At 47.1% G+C, this 25,498-nt stretch overlaps 1 protein-coding gene across 1 annotated transcript in view; it reads right to left on the bottom strand.

The window, feature by feature from the left end:
* Positions 1 to 5,759: 5,759 nt before the first annotated feature.
* Positions 5,760 to 25,498, bottom strand: part of LOC140389948 (hepatic and glial cell adhesion molecule-like) — a 29,799-nt gene continuing 10,060 nt past the window's right edge. The window contains exons 4-7 of the mRNA XM_072474631.1: positions 15,768 to 16,115; positions 14,939 to 15,211; positions 13,310 to 13,426; positions 5,760 to 7,093 (exon numbers count right to left, since the gene is read on the bottom strand). Coding sequence (XP_072330732.1) covers positions 7,002 to 7,093; positions 13,310 to 13,426; positions 14,939 to 15,211; positions 15,768 to 16,115 — 830 coding nt within the window. The 3' untranslated portion in view covers positions 5,760 to 7,001. The remainder of the gene's footprint in view (positions 7,094 to 13,309; positions 13,427 to 14,938; positions 15,212 to 15,767; positions 16,116 to 25,498) is intronic.

The raw sequence follows: 25,498 nt of genomic DNA, 5'->3' as shown, positions 1-25,498 counted from the left end.
AACCTACACTATGCCCTTATCATCCATATGTTTATCCAATAAACTTTTAAATGCCCTCAATGTTGGCGAGTTCACTACTGTTGCAGGTAAGGCATTCCACGGCCTCATGTTATGTTTGTTTGCTGGTTAGAATGGACTTTTCTACCCAGGGGTAGGGGTTGGTACTGGGTGGTTCGGCCTTGGCCAACCCCCATTCTGACCTGGGACCCTTCGCCCCTGTCGCAGGGCCCTGCTTTTGTGGCCTTGTTCTTGCCCCCCCCCCCCCCCATTGTCTATTCCGGCTGTTCATATCCTCCGCCCCCCCCCCTCCTTTCCTTCCTCTTCCTGTTCTTTGATGCCTTAGTGTCCCCCCCCCCCCCCCCCACCCCTTGCTCTATTGGCTGCTGGCTTCAAACAGCTCTTGGAGCAAGTTGGTGAATGGCTTCCATGTCTTATGGAAACCCTCTTCCAACCCTCAAATGGTGAATTTGATTTTCTTTAGCTGGAGAAATTCCGACAGGTTGGCCAGCCAGTCTGCAGCTTTGGGTGGTGCTGCTGATCGCCAGCCGAGCAGGATTCATCAGCGGGCGATTAGGGAGATAAAGGCAAGGGCGTCGGCTCTCTCTTCCCACAAATAGTTCTGGCTGGTCTGATACCCCGAAGGTTGCCACTTTCGGGCTTGGCTCCACCCTCACCCCCACAACCTTGGACATTGCTTCAAAGAAGGCTACCAGAACCCAACCAGTCTGGGGCATGCCCAGAACATGTGGGTGTAGTTGGTTGGGCCTCGCTGGCACCATTCACATTTGTCCTCCACCTTTGAGCAGAACCTGCTCATTCGGGTTCTGGTTCGTTGTTATGTGTGCAACATTTTCAGCTGCATGAGGCTTAGCCTTGCGCACGTGGAAGTGGAGTTGGCCCTGATCAGCGCTTCGCTCCAGAGTCTCCACCCTATTTCAATCCCTAGCTCTTCCTTCCATTTTTCCCATGTCTTGTCCAGTGGGGAGCGGGCACCTTCTAGTAGTCGTCCGTACAGGTCCCTGCAGTTTCCCCCTCCTAGATTTACCACGTCCAATAGTTCCTCTAATATTGAATGTCTCGGGGTCTGTGGGTATGATGTCATCTCCTTGCGGAGGAGGTTCTTCACCTGTAGGTGTCGCAGTTCATTCCCGCTGGGTAGTTGTAGTTTTTCTGTTAGTTCCTCTAACGTTGCTAGTCTGTCCTCCGGATAAAAGTCCCTAGCAGTCAGCCTTCCCCCCCCCCCCCCCCCCCGTCCTGTGTCCACCTCTTAAAGGTGGTGTCCAACATGGCTGGCGCGAACCTGTGATTGCTGTAAATGGTGGCCATAGTGGACATTTTGGTGAGACTGAAGTGCTGTCTTATTTGCTTCCAGGTTTGCAGTGTGGCTACCACCACTGGTCTTGTTGAGTGCTTGGCTGGGGGGATGGGAGTGCTGCCGTGGCTAGGGCTCGGAGGGTTGTCCCTGTACAGGAGATCTCCTCCATCCTCACCCAGTCCGTTTCCGGTTCTTTCACCCATCCCTGAACTCTTTCTGCTTTGGCTGCTCAGTTATAGTATTGTAGGTTTGGGAGGGCCAGGCCCCCCCCCCCCCCCCCCACCCCATGTTCCTTTTAAATCTGTGTTTTTGTGATGTTGATTAAGATATAGGCCAGGACACTTAGGATAAGTCCTCTGCTTTTCTTCAAAACTGCGCCATGGGATCTGTTACGCCCAGGCAAGGGCAGAGAGGGCCTGGGGTTAATGTAACATTCGAAATTCATCATTTCTGACAATGCAGCACTCCTCAAATAAAGACAGAAAGAAATGCATATGTAGCTCGGCAACCAGACAATCGTTTCATACAATGCTTCACATTGTATCGATGAAAAGATGTGTCTGAAATTTTTCATCTAGGACTCATTAGGACAAACCCAAGAATGCCTAATTTCAAATGATCACAACAAACAATCACAGAAATCATGGGTGTGGTACAGTGACACAGTGGCTAGCACTGTTGCCTCATAGCACCAGAGACCCGGGTTCCATTCCGACCTCGAATGATTGTATGGAGTTTGCACAATCTTCCCATGTCTGCTTGTGTTTTCTCTGGGTGCTCCGGTTTGCTCCCACAATCCAAAGATGTGCAGGTTAAGTGGATAAGGTAGGGTGCTCCTCAGAGGGCCGGTACAAACTTGATGGACTGAATGACCTCCTTCTGCACTGTAGGGATTTCTATGAAAAAATTCTAATATATGTGACAGGAGGAAAGAGTGCTAATTCGTTGGCTAGATGACTCTGATTGGTCAAGACATTTATATGGAGAAAGCAGTGGGGAATTACAGGTTCCCAAAGTTTCTGGAAAATTTAGAAAAGGTGCATGCTGAGCATATTCCTTTTGTTTGCGGAGAACGGGTCCCCACCTATGAATGCATGTCGCTTCTTGCAATATAGGGACCAGGCTAGGCTGCTGCCTTATGGCTGTGGACTGCAAAGCAGCTTATACAGTATCACGACAGTCTGTAAATCTGTTCTCTAACAGGTTACTGCAATTGCTGAGACATCAACATTGAGGGAGAGGGAAAACTATCATGGAGCATGAACCTACAGTCTGCTTTTGGGCTAACAGCATTCATCCTCCCATCCTTGCGACTCTGCCTGTCTCCTTTCTGGTTCCTGTCAGCCAGCCCAGATTGCTGTTGTTAATGTTGAGATACTGCAGCTTCAAGCTGGGCCTTCTTCTGCCAGAGCTTCTCGAAGCCATACTGTCAGGCCACCTGCTGTCTCTCCCAGGGAAATTCAGTAGTCTTCCACCCGCCATGTTTCAGCCACTGGGGTATCACTGTATAGGAGCACTAAGACAGGCAAATGCACATGGAAGACAGGCAGTAAGTCAAGGGTGCTTTGTTAAACTTTTGTATGCAGTATAGCAGGAAGTCCATGATAAATATTGTTTGCAATGTTTATTTGGTGGTGGTTTTATTTTTGCATTGTGGCCAATTGATGGTTATTGATGGGCATGATAAGATTTGAAATTGGTGAATGGAGGCCTCTGTTGGATAAGTTCTTTACAAACAACTCCAACAGAAAGTAGCAATCTAGGTTGCCTCCTCCCTGTCCCTTCCTCCTTCTACTCATCCCATGTTCCTGCTCCTCAGCAGCTCACTGTACAGTTGGTGGCAAGGGCTGTGCCTTCATTATGACAGGACTTTTCAGAATGCAGCAGACCACATTGAGGCTTGGCTCCCACTCTGCTGAATACTGTATGTCTCCTCCAGGATGTTCCAGGCAGTGGAAGCATTATTTCAGCACGTCGGTGATCTGCTCCATCATTGCTCATGTGGCAGTGTGGCATTCATTATATGCTTGTTGCACATGCCTGCATGGGTGATACACTGGCATCATCAGACATGTGGGGCTGGATTCTCCGCCCCGCTGCGCCACATTTCTGTTTCAGCACGCCGGCGGTCAGGAACTGGTCCTGGTTACCTTGTAGGCCTGGTGGCTCAAATTCAGCTGGCATACCAGAATGAAAGCATTAAGATTGCTGCTGGGACATTGGGCATTGACCTGTATGATTCTCAGTGTATGGTTACACAGCAGCTGGATGTTGAGGAAGTGGAATCATTTTCAGTTGCATTATAAAGCAGATTTGACATATCGCACCCATAAAACAATGTGCATGCTGTCTATGGCACCCTGTTATATGGAGAAGTCTGCAAAACTTGTGAAGCCTTGTGCTCACTCTACCTAATTGTAACTAGCAAGAAAGAATGAAATGTAGTTAGCTGTCATTGAACCGAGAGCATCAGTATCCTGTATGCAATAGTGAGCAGCAAATTGTGAGATGGTGCAAAGATCTCCAGCTCCAGTCCAGAAGAAGCCAGATGCATAAATGTTCATTGCCACAGCTACCTTCACAGCCGCTGTCAATACAGTCCATACCCTGCTCTGAAGTTGCAGCTGTGGCTGCAGGATGTGGCAGATATTGGTGACGACGTCTTTACCTACTTATACAGACCTCTCATACTTTGTACCTTATTGAGATTCACATAGAAGAATTGCTCCCTGAGCATGTAGATAGGTCTGCCTGAGAGTCTTTTCATAGAATTTACAGTGCAGAAGGAGGCCATTCGGCCCATCGAGTCTGCACCGGCTCTTGGAAAGAGCACCCTACCCAAGGTCAACACCTCCACCCTATCCCCATAACCCAGTAACCCCACCCAACACTAAGGGCAATTTTGGACACTAAGGGCAATTTATCATGGGCAATCCACCTAACCTGCACATCTTTGGACTGTGGGAGGAAACTGGAGCACCCGGAGGAAACCCACACACACACGGGGAGGATGTGCAGACTCCGCACAGCCAGTGACCCAAGCCGGAATCGAACCTGGGGCGCTGGAGCTGTGAAGCAATTGTGCTATCCACAATGCTACCGTGCTGTCCTCCCTGTCTTCCTACCTTTTCCAACTGCTGGTCCTGCTCGGTGTGGCCTCTGTTCATTCTCCAATTGATGCCATGTCCATTTGTCTGGAAGCAACACGTTTGTGCAGGAACCTTGAAGTTAGCAAAACCCTTCAATACCTGGCACATCATTCCCTTCAGACTTTTGCAAGTTGGAACCACTTCAACCCGTGCCAAACCCCTGTAGAATCGTAGCAACAGCCAGAAAGAAATCACCCAGAAAGTAACCTGTAAGCAGTCAATAGAATCATAGAATGGTTGCAGCAGAGAAGGAGACCATTCGGCCTGTCATCTCTGTGGTTGCTCTCTGCAGGAGCAACTCACCTCTTGCCATTCCCCTGTTTTTTCCTGAATCTCTGTGATTTTTTAATCTCTTCAGATAATGATCCTTCGCCAATAGGAACAGTTTCTCTTTAGCTACTTTGTCCAAATCCCCTCATGGTTTTGAACACCTTCATACCTTTAAATAGTATTAGCTGGGTATCGTTCCTGCTACGGAATGCATGTTCATCTGTGCAAGTTTGAGGAAGTGGAGCTCTGAGTTCCAGCATGGCATCACGGCGTCAAGTCAGCAAGGCACGTTGATTCCTGTCATGATCTCCCAGCTCTATTTCGGGTCACATTAACTGCGCACACTTTAACACCTGCCACCAATCTGGCATATAGCGCTGCACCTGTGCTCGCATGCTAATAAACTTTCTTTTGGAGCTTCAGGGACTGTCGGCATACCCAAAAAAGTGGGAGTTAATGAGCCCAATTTCTCACATGGGAACCGTATATCTTTTGTCTTTGTGACCGATGGGAATGGTGTCTCTGAGAAATCAAATCCCCACAAGGTAGCTAGATCTTGTCGAAAATATAATGGCTTTGCACGGCCTCAGGACATGGCAACGTGCTTTACAACTGATGCGATACTATGGAAGTGGAAATGGGATCACTTGTCGAGTAGACAAATACAGCAAACCAGCATAAATGCTGATCCACACAGGCCAGGTGACAGACATTCACCAACAAGCCATTTCCTGTGTTATCTGAGCTGCCACCTCCCTGGTTCAAATTTCTCAATATAATAATCAGTAAAGTGTCGAGAAAAGTAACACATTGAGAATACATAAATGTGAAGTTCCGTTCACTCCTGCACTTCTCTCCTGTTTATTGCAATCTACCAATATGGGGCACCATGTCTGCAGGAGTTAAAAAGGTGCAAAGTGGTTTCACACTTTACTTTGAAGAACTATCTTTGTATCTCCCCATGATTCCATTTTATATTTCATTTAGACTCTTTTACCTAAAAGAATTTCAGACACAAACCAACATTTTTAAAAAAGAAAGCAATCATTTATTATGAATACACTCTAAAAATAGCATCAGAATTTGAACAACATTTAGGATTTATGCATGAATTAAAATTGTCATTACAACAACACAAGAACACCTCCTGTATTACCAAGATGTGTAACTTTTAAAGAAATCAAATGTCTTCCTTAAACTATCTCTATAACAACAGTTAACCACATGCTTGGCTCAAGCTCGCTGAAAAGATTGCCACCAGTTGCACAGATATCCTTTGTCATGCCCACTACAGGGTTATTATGTTCTAAACTTTCAGCTAAAACCTTTAAAAATTGGATACAAGCACCCAGTTAAGATGGCTGCCGCAAACCATGTAGCTTTTTGGAATTCGGACTGCAGACAGTATCAAGTCTCCAGCGGACACCGAATTAAATATGGGCATAGGTGAGGGGACCACACAGCCATCTGTGAAATGAATATATCTCTTTGTTTAAGGACGGACCAACATCTAAAGACCATGGAATTTCCAGCTGACTGAGTGTCCGCTGGATAAAAGGGAAGATCAAAACTTAATGGCCACTATCATCTTCACATCCTATCACAATGACTTCCCCCATCCAAACTAGACTGGGTGGGCCTCAGAAGTGTTAACCTAGGAGTCATGTGACAAAACTGGCCCCAGGGACTGCACCTTTATTACCTTAGGACCCAGAAGATCCATCAGAACCGTCATCAAGCAGCCAAAGTACTTAACCCGCTCCAGTTTCAAAGCTCACTTGAGAACCAATCTCCTAAATATTCAATTGCAAGAATCCTCACAATGTCCTGTGAACCCTAGGCTATACAACACTCACTTCAACTTTAAATCATTCAGTCCATTTAAGAAACCACAGGCCTGCCAAAAAGGAGACCGGAAATCATAAACCAGAGACTGAATTAACTGTAATCTGTAAAAGTGCACTATCTTTATTTGAATCCAATTTATGTGTTCATATATGTGTTAAAACTGACTGGGTGATGTGTTAATTCAGGCTAGGAATAAGTATCCTTTATTTGTAGCCTCCCAAATGCTTGCTGCTAAATTATTTAATTGGAATGCACATTCCAAGGTAATAAAATGCAGAATTATTTTCACACAAAGCATACTGATTACTGGAAGCAAGAGAACATATACATTCTGTCCGTAACACCTTACTTTTCTTTGTAGCCAAGATATCTACATCACAGACAATCTGTTAGCCTGCACTGAGGCATGATGCTTTAAGTCAGAGAGCAGTCAGGATGCAACCAGATGAGTTGACACTGAAAAGCGAGGTTGGAACAGTTCTGGGAGAGCTGTGTCTTTTTCCACTCTCATCTGTCAATTTTAAAAACTCTTATTAACAGAACAACACCCATTTTCTTTCCCAACATCAGGTTGGTCTATAAACACAATCCACAACTTTAAAAAAATGTTACCATTTCACAGAATGTGGGTGTTATTGACTAGGTTGGCAGGGGGAGGAAATGCCTGAATGATATTGTCACTGGAGTAGTTCTGCAGGGGTAATGGAGTAGACCCAGGGTAATGCTCCGGAGATTCAGTTCAAATCTCACCACGGCAGATAAAAATATGGATGATGGCCATGAAACCATTGTCGATTGTGGTAAAACCACATCTGTACTTTAGGGAAGGAACTCTGCTGTCATTACCTGATCTGACTTACATGTGACTCCAGATTCACAGCAATGTGGCAGACTCTTAGTTCAAGGACAATTGGGGATTGGAAAAATGTCCACATCTCGGCCAAATCAGGTGAGGTTCCCTTCCCTAAAGGACAGATGTGATTTTATATGTCAAGGCATCTGATGAAGAGTCATCCAGAGTCGAAACGTTAGCTCCACAGATGCTGTCTGAGATTGTCCAGCATTTTCTGTTTTTGTTCCAGCATCTGCTTTTATTTATATTGTTAGCCCACTTCAGTTTGAGGTCAAAGGTAAAACCCAGGATGTTGATAGTGGGGGATTCAGCAATGCTTATGCCATTGAATGTAAAGAGGTGATGCTTAGGTTTTCTCCTGTTGGAAATGGTCATAGGCTGGCACTTGTGTGATGTGAATGTTACCTGCTACTTATCAGCCCAAGCCTGGATATTGTCCAGGTCTTGCAGCATATGAACACGGACTGCTTCAATATTGGAGCCGTCACAAAAGCAGCTGAACATTGTAAAATCATCAACGAACATCCCCACTTCTGACCTAATGATGGAGGGAAGGTGATTAATAAAGCAGCTGAAGATTATTGGACCTAAGACACTATCCCGAGGAAGTTCTGCAGTGATGTTCTGGAACTGAAATGATTGACGTCTAACAACCACAATATCTTCTTTTGAGCCAGGTATGATTCCAACTAGTGGAGAGTTTCCCCCCTTATTCCCATTGACTCCAGTTTTGCCAGGCCTCCTTAATGCCATACTCGGTCAAATGATGCCTTGATGTCAAGGGCAGTCACTCTCAGCACATCCCTTTTGAGCATGGTTGAACCAAGCCTGTAAAGAGGTAAGGAGCTGGGTGGCACTGCTTGAAGTCAAACTGAACGTCAGTGAGCAGCTTATTGCTGAGTAAGTGCCGAATGATAGCGCTGTTGATGACTCCTTTGATCACTTTACAGATGATCGAAAGTGGACTTATGGGGCAGTAATTGGACGGGTTGGATTTAGCCTGCTTTTTGTGGACAGGGCATCCCTTGGTAATTATCGACATTTCCATGTAGATGCCAGATGCTGGAACAGCTTGGCCTAGGGCGCGGCAAGTTCTGGAGTACAAGTCTTCAATACAATTGCCGAAATATTGTCGGGACCCATAGCCTTTGCAGTATCCAGTATCTTCAGTCGTTCCTTATTATCTATCATGTGAAGTGAATCAAATTGACTGAGGACTAGTTCCTGTGATGCTGGGGACCTATGGAGGAGGCAGAGGTGTACCATCCATTCGGCACTTCAGTCTAAAGATGGTTGCAACTGCTTCAACCTTGTTTTTTGAACAGATGTGCTGGTCTCCCCCATCATTGAGGATGGGAATATGTGTGGAAAGTCCTCCTCGTGTGAGTTGTTTAATTGTCTAACACATCTGGACTCGGCAGTACTTCAGAGTTTAGATCTGATCTGTTGGTTGTGGGATCACTTAGCTCTGTCTTATCGCATGCTGCTTCAGCTGTATTGCAGCTTCATCAGGTTGCTAGGTGCCTGGTGCTACTCCCGACACTCTTCATTGAATCAGGATTGATCCACTAGCTTGATGGTGATGGTAGAGTGGGGGTTATGCTGGGCCATGAGGTTGCAGATTGTATATAATGTTACTGCTGCTGATGACCCACAGCATCTCCTGGATGCTCAGTCTTGTGAAGCTAGATCTGTTCAAAATCTCTCCCATTTAGCATGGTGGCAGTGTTGCACAACACAGTGGAGGGTATCTTCAACATGAAGCATGACTTTGTCTCCACAAGGAGTTCACTTCTTTTTTTAATATACATTTAGAGTACCCAATTCACTTTTTTCCAGTTAAGGGGCAATTTAGCATGGCCAATTCACATACCCTGCACATCTTTTGGGTTGTGGCGGTGAGACGCACGCAGACACGGGGAGAATGAGCAAAAGCCACATGGGCAGTGACCCAGTGCCGGGAGCGAACCCGGGTCCTCGGCAGCGTGAGGCAGCAGTGCTAGCCACTGCACCGTGCCGCCCTCACTTCTACTGTTACAAATGCATGTGACAGGTAGACTGGCGAGGACAGGGTTAAGTATGTTTTTCCCTTTTGTTGGTTCCCTCAGCACCTGCTACAGACCCAGTCTAGCAGCTATGTCCTTTAGAACCAGACTGCTCAGTCAGCAACACTGCACCCAGAGTACAATCTATGTAATTAATGTAAGCCTACTTGTGACAATAAAGATTATTATTATTATGTCTGTCATCTTTGGTGCATCTTCCAAGTAGTGTTCAACATGGAAGAGTAATGATCTATAGGGTCTACAGGGTTGGGTATGCCATTATCTTTTCTGGTGCCTAGGTTAATGCTGAGAGTGGGGGTGGGGGGGGGGGGCGGGTCCAACTTGTTTCATTGCTTATTGACTCTTTTGTAGCAGTTTGATTGAACTGTGAGGTTTACTGGGCCATTTTGGAGGGTATTAAGTGTCAATCACATTGCTGTGGATCTGGAATTACATGTAGACGAGACAAAGTAAGGATGGCAGATGTCCTACCCCAAATGACGTTAGTGACCCAGATAGGTTTTTACAACAGTCGACAAAGGTTTCATGGTCCGAGAACCGAGATTAGCTTTTAATTCCAGATTTATTAATTGAATTCAAGTTCTACCAGCTGCCATGGTGGGATTTGAACCTGTGTCGCTAGAGGATTAACCTTTGGATTACTCGTCCAGTGACAGATAGTTTGACACTTCGCTTGTAGTCTTTCGCTGTCCAGAGTCTAATGCTGGTGTGTGCCCAAAATGACTTCCAGCTGGCAGGACTGATTCTTGTTGCAATGGTGATACATCCACTGCTGTCTGCTCTTTTACAATTCACTATGTCCATAACAGCACCAATTGGCAAATGTTCAGATGACACATTTGCCTTCACATATGCTGGAATTTATTTAGTCGCAGGTTTGTGTTCATAAGTTGGTGTGCAGGTGCAACAGGTGATTAAGAAGGCTAATCGAGTTTTGTCTTTCATTGCTAGAGGGATGGAGTTCAAGACTAGTGAGGTTATGCTGCAATTGTATAAGGTGTTGGTGAGGCCGCATCTGGAGTATTGTGTTCAGTTTTGGTCTCCTTACCTGAGAAAGGACATATTGGCACTGGAGGGAGTGCAGAGGAGATTCATTAGGTTGATCCCAGAGTTGAGGGGATTAGATTATGACGAGAGGTTGAGTAGACTGGGACTGTACTCATTGGAGTTTAGAAGGATGCGGGGGGATCTTATTGAGACATATAAAATTATGAAGGGAATAGATAGGATAGATGCGGGCAGGTTGTTTCCACTGGTCGGGGAAAGCAGAACTAGGGGGCATCGCCTCAAAATAAGGGGAGGTAGATTTAGGACGGAGTCCCAAAGGGTTGTGAATCTCTGGAATTCCTTGCCCAGTGAAGCAGTTGAGGCTCCTTCTTTAAACGTTTTTAAGAAAAAAATAGATGCCTTTCTAAAGAATAAAGGGATTCGGGGATATGGTGTACGGGCTGGAGAGTGGAGCTGAGTCCACAAAGATCAGCCATGATCTCATTAAATGGCGGAGCAGGCTCGAGGGGCCAGGTGGCCTACTCCTGTTCCGAATTCTTATGTTCTTATATGAAGTTTTACTGCATTTTGGATTTCAACAAGGGCTTTGTTACCCTGCCATGGGAACAATTCATCCACAACACAGGGAAGCTTAGGATAAGTGACTAGTCTGAACAGTGGGTGCATCGTACTGTCTAAACGGAAAGAGTAATGATGCTTGTGAATGGGAGTTGTTTCAACATGACGAAGGGTCACTACAGGGATCAGTCCTGAAACCACTCCTGTTTATCCTGAGTGTAATTAATCAACTAGGAACAGAAACCAAGCTAAATTTGCACAGTACGCCAAACTCTAGACAGGGAAAAGACCAGATTAGCATTTTATGAAGATTCTAAACAGATTGGGAAAATGGACCAATGGGTGAAAATGGGATTTAATATGCTCAAGTGCTGAAACTACAGGAAAGAAATAAGTATTGGGAATATTAATTAAATTGGGAAATATTTCCATCAGATTCTTCTGATCTCCCGCTGTAACTTCACTGTATGACTGGTGGAAACAATGGAGGATCTGACTGTCTGTTCCATGTTCCATGCTATAAGCCAATCATCTGCCAAAGTTATGCGAGGAGAAGCCTGGTCTGAGGAGAGGTTCTACCCTAATGGCCATAGACTGGATGGGCATAACACCTGGATGTTTAGAGAGATGGCTCACTGAAACCAACAGTGTCATGTACAGCAACAGGAAAGAAAACTAAACACAACTTATAGTCATAGTCATGGAGCACAATTCCCATAGGTGTAATGGAACATAATTCCCATTGGAGTAATGGAGCACAATTCCCATTGGATGATAATGAATCTGTACAAATTCCCAGTATAACCACACCATTGGAACTATGCATGCAGCCCAGCATGGCAAGGAATAATCAAATGCTGGATGTATTGCGGGAAAGGGAAACAATGATGGTAGCTAGCTTAAGGCACCTGAGCTATGAAGAGTGGTTGGAGCATCTGTGATTGTTTACTCTGGAGAAGAGAAAGATCAGAGAAGATATTATTCTAGTTTCCAAAGTTTGTAGAGGAATGCATGACTTGAATCCTGATATAAGAGATTGCGCCAAACTTGAGATTCAGGAAATTGGCTCAAGATTAGAAGAGGGTGGATACATTGACAGGTAAGAGCTTTGAGGGTAGATTACATAAACCTAGCCTGTATTCCCTTGAGTATTGAAGATTGAGGGTTGATTTGTTGAGGTATTTAAGACATTAGAAGAATAAATAGAGTGAGTACTTTTCCTCTAGCAGGAGAACAAGAATGAGAGGACCTAATCTTAAAATTAGAGCTAGGCCATTCAGGAGGGCAACCGAGAAACAGTTCTTTTCACATAAAAAGTTGTAAAAATATAGAATTCTCTCCCCCAAAGTCTGCGGACACTAGGCCAGTTGACGTTTTCCAAACAAAGATCAATGCATTTTTACTAGGTAAGGGTAGCAAGAAATATGGAGTTGTGGTACAGACCCACCTTGATCTAATGGAAAACAGGCTCAAGGGGCTGAATGGTCTACAACTATTCTAGGATCTTAGATTTAACTGCTGTAGGCAGAGGTTGAACGTGAATGTGTAGAGTAGGTTTCCCAGGTAGGCAGAGCATGAGCATTTCAGGAAGAATTGGATTGATATTCGAAAGACAGGACAATTGAGAGATAATAATCTTGGAATCACTTTATGTTATTAAAATAAATTTCATGTTTGGTCATGGGCAGCACGGTAGCACAGTGGGTAGCACTGTTGCTTCACAGCTCCAGGTTTCCTGGTTCGATTCCCTGCTTGGGTCACTGTCTGTGTGGAGTCTGCACGTTCTCCCTGTGTCTGTGTGAGTTTCTTCTGGGTGCTCCAGTTCCCTCCCACAAGTCCCGAAAGACGTGCTCTTCGGTCATTTGGACATTCTGAATTCTCCCTCTGTGTACCCGGACAGGCGCCGGAATGTGGCGACTAGGGGCTTTTTACAGTAACTTCATTGCAGTATTAATGTAAGCCTACTTGTAAAGATTATTATTACAATTACTGTTAAATATTCTAACAAATAATCCTGATGTTGGATTTTAAATATAATTTCTACATGGTTTTAAATCCAGTTCAAGATCAATATTAGCCCTGAAATAACTAAGTACTTTGAACAACTGTGTATTTTCTGAATATTTTCAGGAGTTATTTATTTCTGTCCATAAATCTTTCAATGCATGGAATAGATAATAACTATTCTTGAATTTCTGCTGAACTCTTATAGTTTTTACCTGATAATAACGGTCATACTTACTGCTTCCTTTTTCGCCAGCAGTTGGTTTTATTTTGTAGCAGATATATACGATTGTAATCAAGGCTAACAGTAATCCTGAAGCAGCAATGTTACGAGCCATCCAGGACAGTTTCTGACCTAAAAGAAATCAGAGGGATTGAAGTTTATCACGCAGTGAAACACTGTAATGGCCATTAAACAAACCTATAACGAGGCAGACTTTTGGAAAGTGTGGTGAACCACCGTATTATATTGTACGTACTGTTCTTACTTATTGTACTTACTGTTCCTACTGTTTGTTACATGTCTGGGTTTGTCCCTGCTGGCTCCGCCCTTCGGGCTCAAGTATAAAGGTAGCTAACCTCCAGCCCTGCCCTCATTCTGGGACCGGCTGCCAACAGGTGTCTTTTAGATGATTAAATTGATGTACCATCAATGACGACAGAGCCCAAGGGGCGGAGCCAGCAGGGACAAACCCAGACATGTAACAAACAATAAGAACAGTAAGTACAATAAGTAAGAACAGTATGTACAATATAATAGTGGTTCACCACATTCACCCCCTGTTAAAAAAAAGAGTTCGGCGGGGGTGAAGTGGACGGGTTGAATTAGAGTTTGAGTCTGTCGGGGACTTTGACCTTCCGCTGTGATCGCCTCAGTCCCGGCTGTGGTGAGGACACTGGTGTCGGTTGAAGTGTTGAGGCCTGCGTATGCAGGAGCGTGTCATCTTCTGGATAAGTAGCAACGGAGGGAGATGGTGTAGTGTCGTGAGTGTCAATGGAGGGAGACAGTGTAGAGTCGGGGGTAGTGGTGATGGTCGCTGGGGAACCTGCGGGTGCCAAGTCCCGAAGGGAGACTGTGTCCTCCCGCCACGTGTGCCACGTAGGCATATTGGGGGTTAGTATGGAGGAGAAGGACCCGTTCGATCAGGGGATTCAACTTATGACTCCTCGCATGCTTCCGGAGGAGGACGAGCCCTGGAACCGTCAGCCAGGTGGAGAGCGATGCGTAAGTAATTATTAATATGTGCATATATTAATAGATATAGGCAGAGATACAATGAGTGGTATCATTTCTTGTAGTTACGTGAATAATTTACTTCCTAAGTTTGAAACATCAGCAGAGAGAACATTTCAAAGTCAGTTTCCAGGAAGTGCAAGGAAAATCAGGAGCAGGAGATCTAACCTACAACTTCAGTCCTGTGCATCTAAAAAAAATTAATCACAGCTAATTTTCCATTTCACTGCCAAAGGGTCATCTGAGATTTGGAGCTTTATGGTGATGTTTAGATTGTAAGCCTGGGCTACTCTTACCCTTATCGGTCACTTTTTAAGGTTCTTACTGCGGAAGGGATCTACGTATATACATTCTTAGCTCAGTCAGAGACTAATTGTTGAAGGACGTTTCTGTGAATCTTTGCTTCTTGTAAACCTTTAGCTGAAGAGGTCACATTATTGTGCACAGTTAAAGCGACAAGGTATGACTAAATGGTTTCTTTTTCTATATATATTTTAAAGATTTGAAGCACATACATTATACAAGATGCAAGACTTTAATATTTGCACAATGGAATCTGTCTGTCGAGGCTGGACAGGAAATCACTGAAATAGTCAAGCACCTGCAGTATGAACAGATTTTACAATCACTAACCTTTAGAAGGATTCACGTTACACTCTTCTCCGATCCGAGGAGTACTGGTTGCCATGCTGACTGGATTTGTTGCTATACACTTATACATGTATTGTTCCTGTTCATGGATGTGGTCTATCACTAGTTCTGTCCCATTATAGGTTCTAATGATGGCTCCAGCCAAGGATTGTTTCTCCCAGTGATATGTAACTTTTGTTCCCATGGAGACAGTGCAGCTCATAGTGATATTTGAAGTTGAACAAGTTATTATCATCAGAGGCTTGGAAACTGGCTCTGAAATAGAGACACTTGTTAGGAGGCAAATGTTTAGTATTTCTTGAATGTCACCATTTTACATTTATTGGCAAATAAATAATTAGTTACGTTCCAGCAAAGTTCAAAAATCTGAAATGTTTATAGCTGGAATGTTGAAAATGCTTGATCGATCTTGCTCACAAAACACAAACCCTGAGGTAAATGTATTATCAGTTCAATCACTGTCCACGGTTAATTTCCAGTTAATTCTATAAATTCCTGCAGCTTAAGTGAGTTAATATTAAAGCTGGAAAACCTAGACGAAAATGCAAAATGTTGACCCATGTTTTCAGATGCTGATGAACTTTACTGTGTCAATAACAGATCTGACATAATGAGAAGGGCACCACAGAGTGAACATTCTGCATTCCTCCCTCTCTACTGTATCCCTCATCTCAGCTGGAGTTTTGACTGGAGATTTGGGGCCTCCTCATCGGGTGAACACAATATTATACCTTCTAGTAATTGTCTCAGACTCGCACTGAGTTTGGAAACCTTAGTTTTATTTTAAAGCTATAATATTAAAGTAACTTACCAAACACTCGCAAATCAAATGATTGTTCTCTTGTAGCTGTCATTGTGCTGTAGCAATCGATTTGTATTTCATATAATTTAGTATCATTAATCTGTACATTGTGCAGCATCACAGAACCATTCCTGCTCCTTTTCAGTCTGTTTTCATACAGTGGCTGGTTGTAAGATGTGTTGAAATTCCAGGAAGCAAGTTTAGAATGAGTTGGTGATTTTGATAGAAGCGTTACTTCATACGTAGCTCCACATTGGTTATGTACAGGGAACAGCACCTGTTCTCCCACGGCAACATTAATGATGGTATTGGGTACAGCTGAGATCTCTGTCTCACACAATGTAAGCAAATGGAATACTGGGATGGAAAAGAAGTACAACAAAATATTACATAGTGTTTACAGAACAGAAACAGGACATTTGGTTCAACAAGTCTTTGTTGTAGTTTATACTTCAGTAATTCTCCTCTCAGCCTTCTTCATCGAACACCACCAATATATCCTGTTGTACCTTTCTCCCTCATACATTTATCAACTTCGGCAAGATGGCAGATGGAGGTTAATCCGGACAAATGTGAGGTAATGCATTTTGGAAGGTCTAATACAGGTAGGGAATATACAGTGAATGGTAGAACCCTCAAGAGTATTGACAGTCATAGAACATAGAACATTACAGCGCAGTACAGGCCCTTCGGCCCTCGACCTGTGAAACCACTCTAAAGCCCATCGACATATCCCCTTATCGTCCATATGTCTATCCAATGACCATTTGAATGCCCTTAGTGTTGGCGAGTCCACTACTGTTGCAGGCAGGGCATTCCACGCCCTTACTACTCTCTGAGTAAAGAACCTACCTCTGACATCTGTCTTATATCTATCTCCCCTCAATTTACAGGTATGTCCCCTCGTGCTCGACATCACCATCCGAGGAAAAAGGCTCTCACTCTCCACCCTATCCAATCCTCTGATCATCTTGTATGCCTTAATTAAGTCACCTCTTAACCTTCTTCTCTCTAACAAAAACAGCCTCAAGTCCCTCAGCCTTTCCTCATAAGATCTTCCCTCCATACCAGGCAACATTCTGGTAAATCTCCTCTGCACCCTGTCCAATGCTTCCACATCCTTCCTATAATGCGGCGACCAGAATTGCACGCAATACTCCAAGTGCGGCCGCACCAGAGTTTTGTACAGCTGCAACATGACCTCATGGCTCCGAAACTCAATCCCTCTACCAATAAAAGCTAACACACCCTATGCCTTCTTAACTACCCTCTCAACCTGGGTGGCAACTTTCAGGGATCTATGTACATGGACACCGAGATCTCTCTGCGCATCCACACTGCCAAGTATCTTACCATTAGCCCAGTACTCTGTCTTCCTGTTATTCCTTCCAAAATGAATCACCTCACACTTTTATGCATTAAACTCCATTTGCCACCTCTCAGCCCAGCTCTGCAGCTTATCTATGTCCCTCTGTAACTTGTAACATCCTTCTGCACTGTCCACAACTTCACCGACTTTAGTGTCATCTGCAAATTTACTCACCCATCCTTCTACACCCTCCTCCAGGTCATTTATAAAAATTGCAAACAGCAGTGGCCCCAAAACAGATCCTTGTGGTACACCACTAGTAACTGGACTCCAGTCTGAACATTTCCCATCAACCACCACCCTTTGTCTTCTTACAGCTAGCCAATTTCTGATCCAAACTGCTAAATCACCCTGAATCCCATGCCTCCGTATTTTCTGCAGTAGCCTACCGTGGGGAACCTTATCAAATGCTTTACTGAAATCCATATACACCACATCAACTGCTTTACCCTCATCCACCTGTTTGGTCACCTTCTCAAAGAACTCAATAAGGTTTGTGAGGCACGACCTACCCTTCACAAAACCGTGTTGACTATCTCTAATCAAATTATTCCTTTCCAGATGATGATACATCCTATCTCTTATAAACCTTTCCAAGATTTTGCCCACAACAGAAGTAAGGCTCACTGGTCTATAGTTACCGGGGTTGTCTCTACTCCCCTTCTTGAACAAGGGGACAACATTTGCTATCCTCCAGTCTTCTGGCACTATTCCTGTAGACAAAGATGACTTAAAGATCAAAGCCAAAGGCTCAGCAATTTCCTCCTTAGCTTCCCAGACAATCCTAGCATAAATCCCATCCGGCCCAGGGGACTTATCTATTTTCACACTTTCCAGAATTGCTGACACCTCCTCCTTGTGAACCTCAAGCCCTTCAAGTCTAGTAGCCTGAATCTCAATATTCTCCTCAACATCATTGTCTTTTTCCTGTGGGAAAACTGATGAAAAATATTCATTTGGCACCTCTCCTATCTCCTCGGACTCCAAGCACAACTTCCCACTACTGTCCTTGACTGGCCTTGCTCTTACCCTAGTCATTCGTTTATTCCTGACATATCTATAGAAAGCTTTAGGGTTATCCTTGATCCTACCTGCCAAAGACTTCTCATGTCCCCTCCTGGCTCTTCTTAGCTCTCTCTTTAGGTCCTTCCTAGCTAACTTGTAACTCTCGAGCACCCTAACTGAACCTTCAGAGAGATCTTGGTGTACAGGTCCATAGGTCACTGGAGAAGGTAGTCAAGAAGGCATACGCCATACTTGCCTTCATTGGCCGGGGCATTGAGTATAAATTTGGCAAGTTATGTTGCAGCTGTATAGAACCTTAGTTAGGCCTCACTTGGAGTATATTGTTCAATTCTGGTTGCCACACTACCAGAAGGATGTGGAGGCTTTAGAGAGGGTGCAGAAGAGATTTACCAGGATGTTGCCTGGTATGGAGGGCATTAGCTATGAGGAGAGGTTGAATAAACTTTGTTTGTTCTCCACTGGAACGAAGGAGGTTGAGGAGCGACCTGATAGAGGTCTACAAAATTATGAGGGGCATAGACAGAGTGGATAGTCAGACTCTTTTTCCCAGGGTAGAGGGGTCAATTACTAGGGGGCATAGGTTTCAGGTGCGAGGGGCAGGGTTTAGAGGAGATGTACGAGACAAGTTTTTTACACAGAGGGTAGTGGGTGCCTGGAACCCGCTGCCGGAGGAGATGGTGGAAGCAGGGACGATAGTGACATTTAAGGGGCATCTTGACAAATACATGAATAGGATGGGAATAGAGGGATACGGACCCAGAAGTGTAGAAGATTTTAGTTTAGACGGGCAGCATAGTCAGCGCAGGCTTGGAGGGCCGAAGGGCCTGTTCCTGTGCTGTACTTTTCTGTGTTCTTTGTTCTTTCCCTGTAATTCAATTATACTACTTACCTCAAATATTTCTTTTGATAGTGAGTTTCACATTCTTAACACTGTGTGTAATGAGGTTTTTACCGGAAACCCCTTTTGATTTATGAGTAACTAATGTATTTCTAATTCCTGGTCTCACCTGCAGGGGAAACATTGGCCCAGATATTCTGGTCAAATTGCAGTTGTCTGCAGCTTTCTCTCCTACCCAATGTAACTGTCCATTTTCAGCCAGGACTTCCAATCGTGGCTGCAGCAGCAAATCTAGCAAAAGACAGACATGTGCAATACAAGATGTATGAAGAGAGGACACAATCTCTTTCTACCACATTAACTGCTTTATTTAAGTAAGTTTTTAAAGATCTAAAGACTTTCAGTGGGTTACTGAATGGATGAGTGGTTGGGTGAGTAAGTGAGTGAGTGAGTGAGTGGGTGGGTGGGTGAGTAAGTGGGTGGGTGAGTGAGAGAGTAAGCGAGTGAGGGGTGAATGACTAAGTGAGTGCGTGGATAAGTGGATGGCTGAATGAGTGAGTGAATAAGCGGATGACAGCGTGAATGGGTTGGTGAGTAAGTGAATTGGCGAGGGCATGTGAGGATGTGAATGAGTGAGTGAGTGAGTGTGTGGATAGTGTTGCTCTTTTATCTTTATTAATAAGAACCACAAAACGCGAGTATGTCCCGTTTATTGGACAAATGACCGCACAACCAGTATATTAGTTCAATATTTGTTTATTATTAAACACAGGCTTGGTTCTATGCGTATTAATCTACATGTGGCTACACATTAATCTATACCTAACAGCTTAAATGACCTTTACTTAACTTTCAAGTGACCGGCTCTGTGCAGGTTAATTAAGTCCTTTATCTGAATCCCCACGTGTGGTGGCTGGAAGTTGTCCAGTACGTCTAGGCTGTGGTTCATCCTTCAGGTAGCGATCGCAGGTCCTTGAACTTGGCTGGTCGATTTGCTGCAGTTAGTGGGGCAGTGACTGGTCCCAAAAGAGACAGAATATTGGTCGCGCAGTTCCCCTTATCCTCCGATCTTTTGCGCTCTTTTGGGCGGTCCCAACCCGGGATCCAATGGATCGATAGTATTTTGGTCACCCTAATTGATTCTAGCGCTGATGCACGATCAATTGCACAAAGACTAAAGTTGGGTACAACTGTGGCTTTATTACAGTCAGATGCATGGCCTCCTGCTGCAGTTGGCGATTTTGGCAGGGCACTGGAGGTCATGCCATATTTATACAGTTCTCCGTGGGCGGAGCCAGCCGGCAGGAGCTACCGGCGAACCTGTAGTGCAGGTCCTACCTTACATCTCCTATTACAGTGGTTCACCACATTCACCCCCTGTTAAAAATGAGTCCGGCGTGGGGGGGGGGGGGGGGGGGGGGGGGCGTGAAACTATATTCAATTAGTGCAATTATGTGCAGTGGTAGGGAAAGAAAAGTCCACGTTGAAGGTCCAGAGTCCGTCAAAGGTTCAGCCGGTCCGGTGCTTTCGTGCTTCGTTGGGAGCGGCGTAACGGTGGCGGCGAAGTCGGTGCTGGCAGTGGTGGAGGCGGTGGCGGTGCTGATGCTGGCCAGTCATCGGGGAACTCCGGGAGCATACAGAAGTCCTTTTCGTCCTCTTGAGCGGAAAAGGGGAGGGGGGGAATGCTCTGGTGGGGTCAATATTGGCGGCGTGGTGGGGGGGGGGCTGTGTGTGTTGGGGTGGAACCTGACGGTGCCAGGTCCCTGAGTGAGACAGTATCTTGGCGACCGTCGGGGAACTCAACGTAGGCATATTGAGGGTTGGCGTGGAGCAGGTGATCCCTGTCCACCAAGGGGTCCGCCTTGTGGAGTCGGACGTGCCTACGGAGAAGGACCGGTCCTGGAGCAGCGAGCCAAGTCAGGAGCGACACCCCAGATGTGGACTTCCTGGGGAAGGTAAAAACACGTTCATGGGGTGTGTTATTAGTGGCGGTGCACAATAGTGACCGGATGGAATGTAGAGCGTCAGGGAGGACCTCCTGCCAGTGAGAGGCTGGGAGGTTCCTGGACCGTAGGGGCAGCTGGACGGCCCTCCAAACCGTCCCATTCTCCCGTTCTACTTGCCCGTTTCCCCGGGGGTTGTAGCTGGTCGTCCTGCTGGAGGCTATACCCCTGCTGAGCAGGAACCGACGCAGCTCATCGCTCATGAATGAGGATCCCCTGTCACTGTGGATGTAGGCGGGGAAACCGAACAGGGCGAAGATGGTGCTGAGGGCCTTGATGACGGTGACAGACGTCATATCGGGACATGGGATGGCGAAGGAGAATCTGGAGTAATCATCGACCACACTGAGAATGTACGTGTTACGGTCGGTGGAGGGGAGGGGCCCTTTGAAATCCACGCCGAGGTGTTCAAAGGGGCGGGAAGCCTTCACCAGGCGCGCACGGTCTGGCCGGTAGAACTCCGCACAGACCTGGCAGTCCCTGGTGACTGTCCTTACTTCCTCGACGGAGTAGGGCAGATTGTGAGCTTTGACCAGATGGTACAACCGAGTGACCCCCGGGTGACAAAGGCTGTCGTGTAGGGCCCGGAGTTGGTCCACTTGGGCGCTGGCACATGTACCTCGGGAGAGGGCATCTGGGGGCTCGTTGAGTTTACCGGGGCGATACAAGATCTCGTAATTATAGGTGGAGAGCTCGATTCTCCACTGCAAGATTTTATCATTTTTGATCTTGCCCCGCTGTGTGTTATTGAACATGAAGGCTACCGACCGTTGGTCCGTAAGGAGAGTGAATCTCTTACCGGCCAGGTAATGCCTCCAATGCCGCACAGCTTCAACGATAGCTTGGGCCTCCTTTTCGACGGATGAGTGTCGAATTTCAGAGGCATGAAGGGTGCGGGAAAAGAATGCCACGGGTCTGCCTGCCTGGTTTAGAGTGGCGGCAAGGGCGACGTCTGAAGCGTCACTTTCTACTTGGAAAGGCAGTGACTTGTCCACTGCGCGTATTTCCGGCCTTGGTGATGTCTGCTCTGATGTGGGCAAAAGCGTGTTGGGCCTCAGCCACGAGGGGGAATTGGGTGGACTGAATGAGTGGGCGGGCCTTGTCCGCATAGTTTGGGACCCACTGAGCGTAGTAGGAAAAGAACCCCAGGCAGCGCTTGAGGGCCTTGGGGCAGTGAGGGAGGGGAAGTTACATGAGGGGGTGCATGCGGTCGGGGTTGGGCCCGAGAAGTCCGTTTTGGACTATATAGCCGAGAATGGCTAACCGGGTCGTGCTGAACACACACTTCTCTTTATTGTAGGTCAGGTTGAGAAGAGTGGCAGTACGGAAGAATTTATCGAGGTTGGCATCGTGGTCCTGCTGGTCATGGCCACAGATGGTGACATCATCTAAGTACGGAAAGGTGGCCCGCAAACCGTACTGGTCGACCATGCGGTCCATCTCTCTTTGGAAGACCGAGACCCCATTTGTGACACCGAAAGGGACGCTAAGGAAGTGGTAGAGGTGACCGTCCACCTCGAAGGCAGTGTATGGCCGGTCCGACGTCTGGATGGGGAGCTGGTGGTAGGCGGATTTCAGGTCAATTGTTGAGAAGACCCGGTACTGCGCAATCTGATTGACCATATCAGATATGCGTGGGAGGGGGTACGCGTCGAGCTGCGTGTACCGATTGATGGTCTCGCTGTAGTCCACGACCATCCTGTGTTTCTCCCCAGTTTTAACCACTACCTCTTGGGCTCTCCAGGGGCTGTTGCTGGCCTCGATAATACCCTCCCTAAGCAGCCGCTGGACTTCGGACCTGATGAAGGTCTTGTCCTGGGTGCTGTACCGTCTGCTCCTAGTGGCAACGGGCTTGCAATCCACAGTTAGATTGGCAAAAAGGGAGGGGGGATCGACCTTGAGGGTTGCGAGGCCGCAAACGGTAAGGGCCCGCCGAATTTGAGGGTGAGGCTCTGGAGGTTGCACTGGAAGTCCAGGCCCACAGGAGTGCAGCGCAGAGATTAGGAAGGACATAGAAGCGGAAGTTACTAAATTCTACGCCCTGGACCGTGAGGGTGACTGTACAAAAGCCTCGGATCGGGACGGAGTGGGATCCGGATGCTAGGGAGATCCTTTGATTGGCAGGGTGGACCGCGAGGGAGCAGCGCCTTACCGTATATGGGTGAACGAAGCTTTCGGTGCTCCCGGAGTCCAGCAGGCACGAGGTCGCGTGGCCGTTGATTTTAACCGTCATCGACACGGTGGCCAGGTTGTGCGGGCGAGATTGGTCCAGCGTCATCCGAGCGAGCTGCGGGTAGCCATCGGATGCTTCGGGTGGCGAGCTTATGCGGTTCCAATGTCGGGATGTCCGGAGACTCTGTGGGGGACAAGATGGCGGCGCCCATGATGCGCACATTGCGGGGTCGGGACAAGATGGAGGCACCGATGTGGCGCACTTGGCCGAAGTGGGACAAGATGGTGGCGCCAATTGGTCGCACATGGACCCGGGAGGAGAAGATGGCGGCTCCTATTGTGCATCTGGCGTGGGGGAGGGGGCGATAGCGGGCGCGATCGCAGCGACTGCGCGGGCCTGGCACACAGCTGCGAAGTGGCCCTTTTTACTGCAGGCTTTACAAACTGCAGTGCGGGCCAGGCAGTGTTGGCGGGGGTGCTTCTGCTGACCGCAGAAGTAGCAGCGGGGTCCCCCGGGGTGCGCGGATCGGCGTGCGGTGCAGGCGTTTTGGGAAGGCAGGGCCCCAGCTGAGGAGGTTGTCGGCGGGATCCAGGAGGGGTAGGAAGATGTAGAAGTGTGGGCAGCGCGGCGGGAGGGGTACGATTGTACGTTACGGGATGCGACCGTCATGGACAGCGCCAAGATTTTCGTCTCCGCCAGTTCGAGCGTGGCCCCTTCCAGTAATCGTTCTCGGATGCGGTCCGACGCAATCCCCGTCACGAAGGCCACGCACGATGCATGAGGAGATTCGCGTGTTCGCGGGTCGTACCGGCCTGACAGTCACAGTCCCGGACGAGTGGAATTATGGCCCGCCAGAAGTCTTCTATGGACTCACCAGGTAGTTGCGAGCGGGTGGCGAGTCCATGCCTGGCGAAGAGCGTGTTCGCTTTCTGCGCGTAGTGTTCCTTAAGGAACTTGCTTTTGTGTAATTCGTGGCGTCTTGGATCAACGGGAACACGCTGGAGTACAGGACGCTTATCTTCTGAGCCTCAGTTGGTTTGGGGTTCGCAGCCTTTATGTAGGCCTCAAAACATGCTAGCTAGTGAGTAAAGTCTTTTCTGGCGTCGGGCGAGTGCGGATCCAGCTGCAGGCGATCGGGCTTAATTCTGATATCCATTCTGTGGAAAATCTGACTGTAATAAATTGATGCACGATCAATTGCACAAAGACTAAAGTTGGGTACAACTGTGGCTTTATTACAGTCAGATGCGTGGCCTCCTGCTGCAGCTGGCGAAATGGCAGGGCACTGGAGGTCATGCATATTCATACAATTCTCCGTGGGTGGAGCCAGCCGGCAGGAGCTACCGGCGAACCTGTAGTGCAGGTCCTACCTGACATCTCCTATTACAGTGGTTCACCACATGCGCTGCCACTCTCACACTGCACAGGATGAAGCACCGAATGGGTGCAAGGGTTTGAGCATGGCAGGGCGGAGGATCTGCTGGTGAACAAAGTGATGTTTACTTACTTGTGCATTTTTATTGTGGTGACCTATCTTAACTCGTGCCTCTGCTCACCCATGCCCATTTGGTTACATACAGTTTTTACTACATCTTGGTGTTTCCCCAGGTCCACAGTCTGCTGCCTTCCACGCCCTCTTGCTTGAGATGACTTTGACAGGTGCTCCCTGGGGGGCCTGGACCTTGCGTGTCCAACCCTGCTTTCGGGTAGCACGGGTGTTGCAGTACTGTCCTCCTCAGTGTTCAGGGCTGGAGATGTATCACTCACAGGGAGAGGGGATGTCAGATGGGCACACCCCTGGGGTCTCTTGGGTGGAGGGCTCTTGCTCTACTCCTGATGAGATGTGTAAATAGTTTCTTGCTCAATAAATAACCAGATTCTTTCAGCCTCTTGTGTGGACTCCTCTGTGTACACAATATTGGCGACCAGGATAAAGTGGAGCTGCAGACGGCGTCACTCGTGATTGGAAATCAAGCCATCTCTACTCGTACCACTGGGAGTGCGGTTTGAGGAATGACTGTGTGTCCTTTCAGTTCTCACTTGTGCTCACGGCCTCCACTTCGCCATCAGCACAGGTGCAGTCCCGCTCCCCCCCTGGCCAGCTCAAAGGCTCTTTCCTCATGGTGTGGGCGAGGGTGAGGAGCTCTTGCATGACTCTGGTGGCTGTGGCAGCTTGGTGGTGCAGTGGTTAGCACTGCTGCCTCATGGCGCTGAGGACCTGGGTTCGATCCCGCCCCCTGAGTTACTGTCCGTGTGGCGTCTGCACATTCTCCCCGTGTCTGCGTGAGTTTCACCCCGATAACACAAAGGTGTGCAGGGTAGGTGAAGTGG

The sequence above is a fragment of the Scyliorhinus torazame genome, chromosome 14 (genome assembly GCF_047496885.1).
Source record: "Scyliorhinus torazame isolate Kashiwa2021f chromosome 14, sScyTor2.1, whole genome shotgun sequence".
Taxonomy (NCBI): Eukaryota; Metazoa; Chordata; class Chondrichthyes; order Carcharhiniformes; family Scyliorhinidae; genus Scyliorhinus; species Scyliorhinus torazame.
The sequence above is the reverse complement of the archived record's forward strand: the minus strand, read 5'-3'. Positions and strand labels throughout refer to the sequence as shown.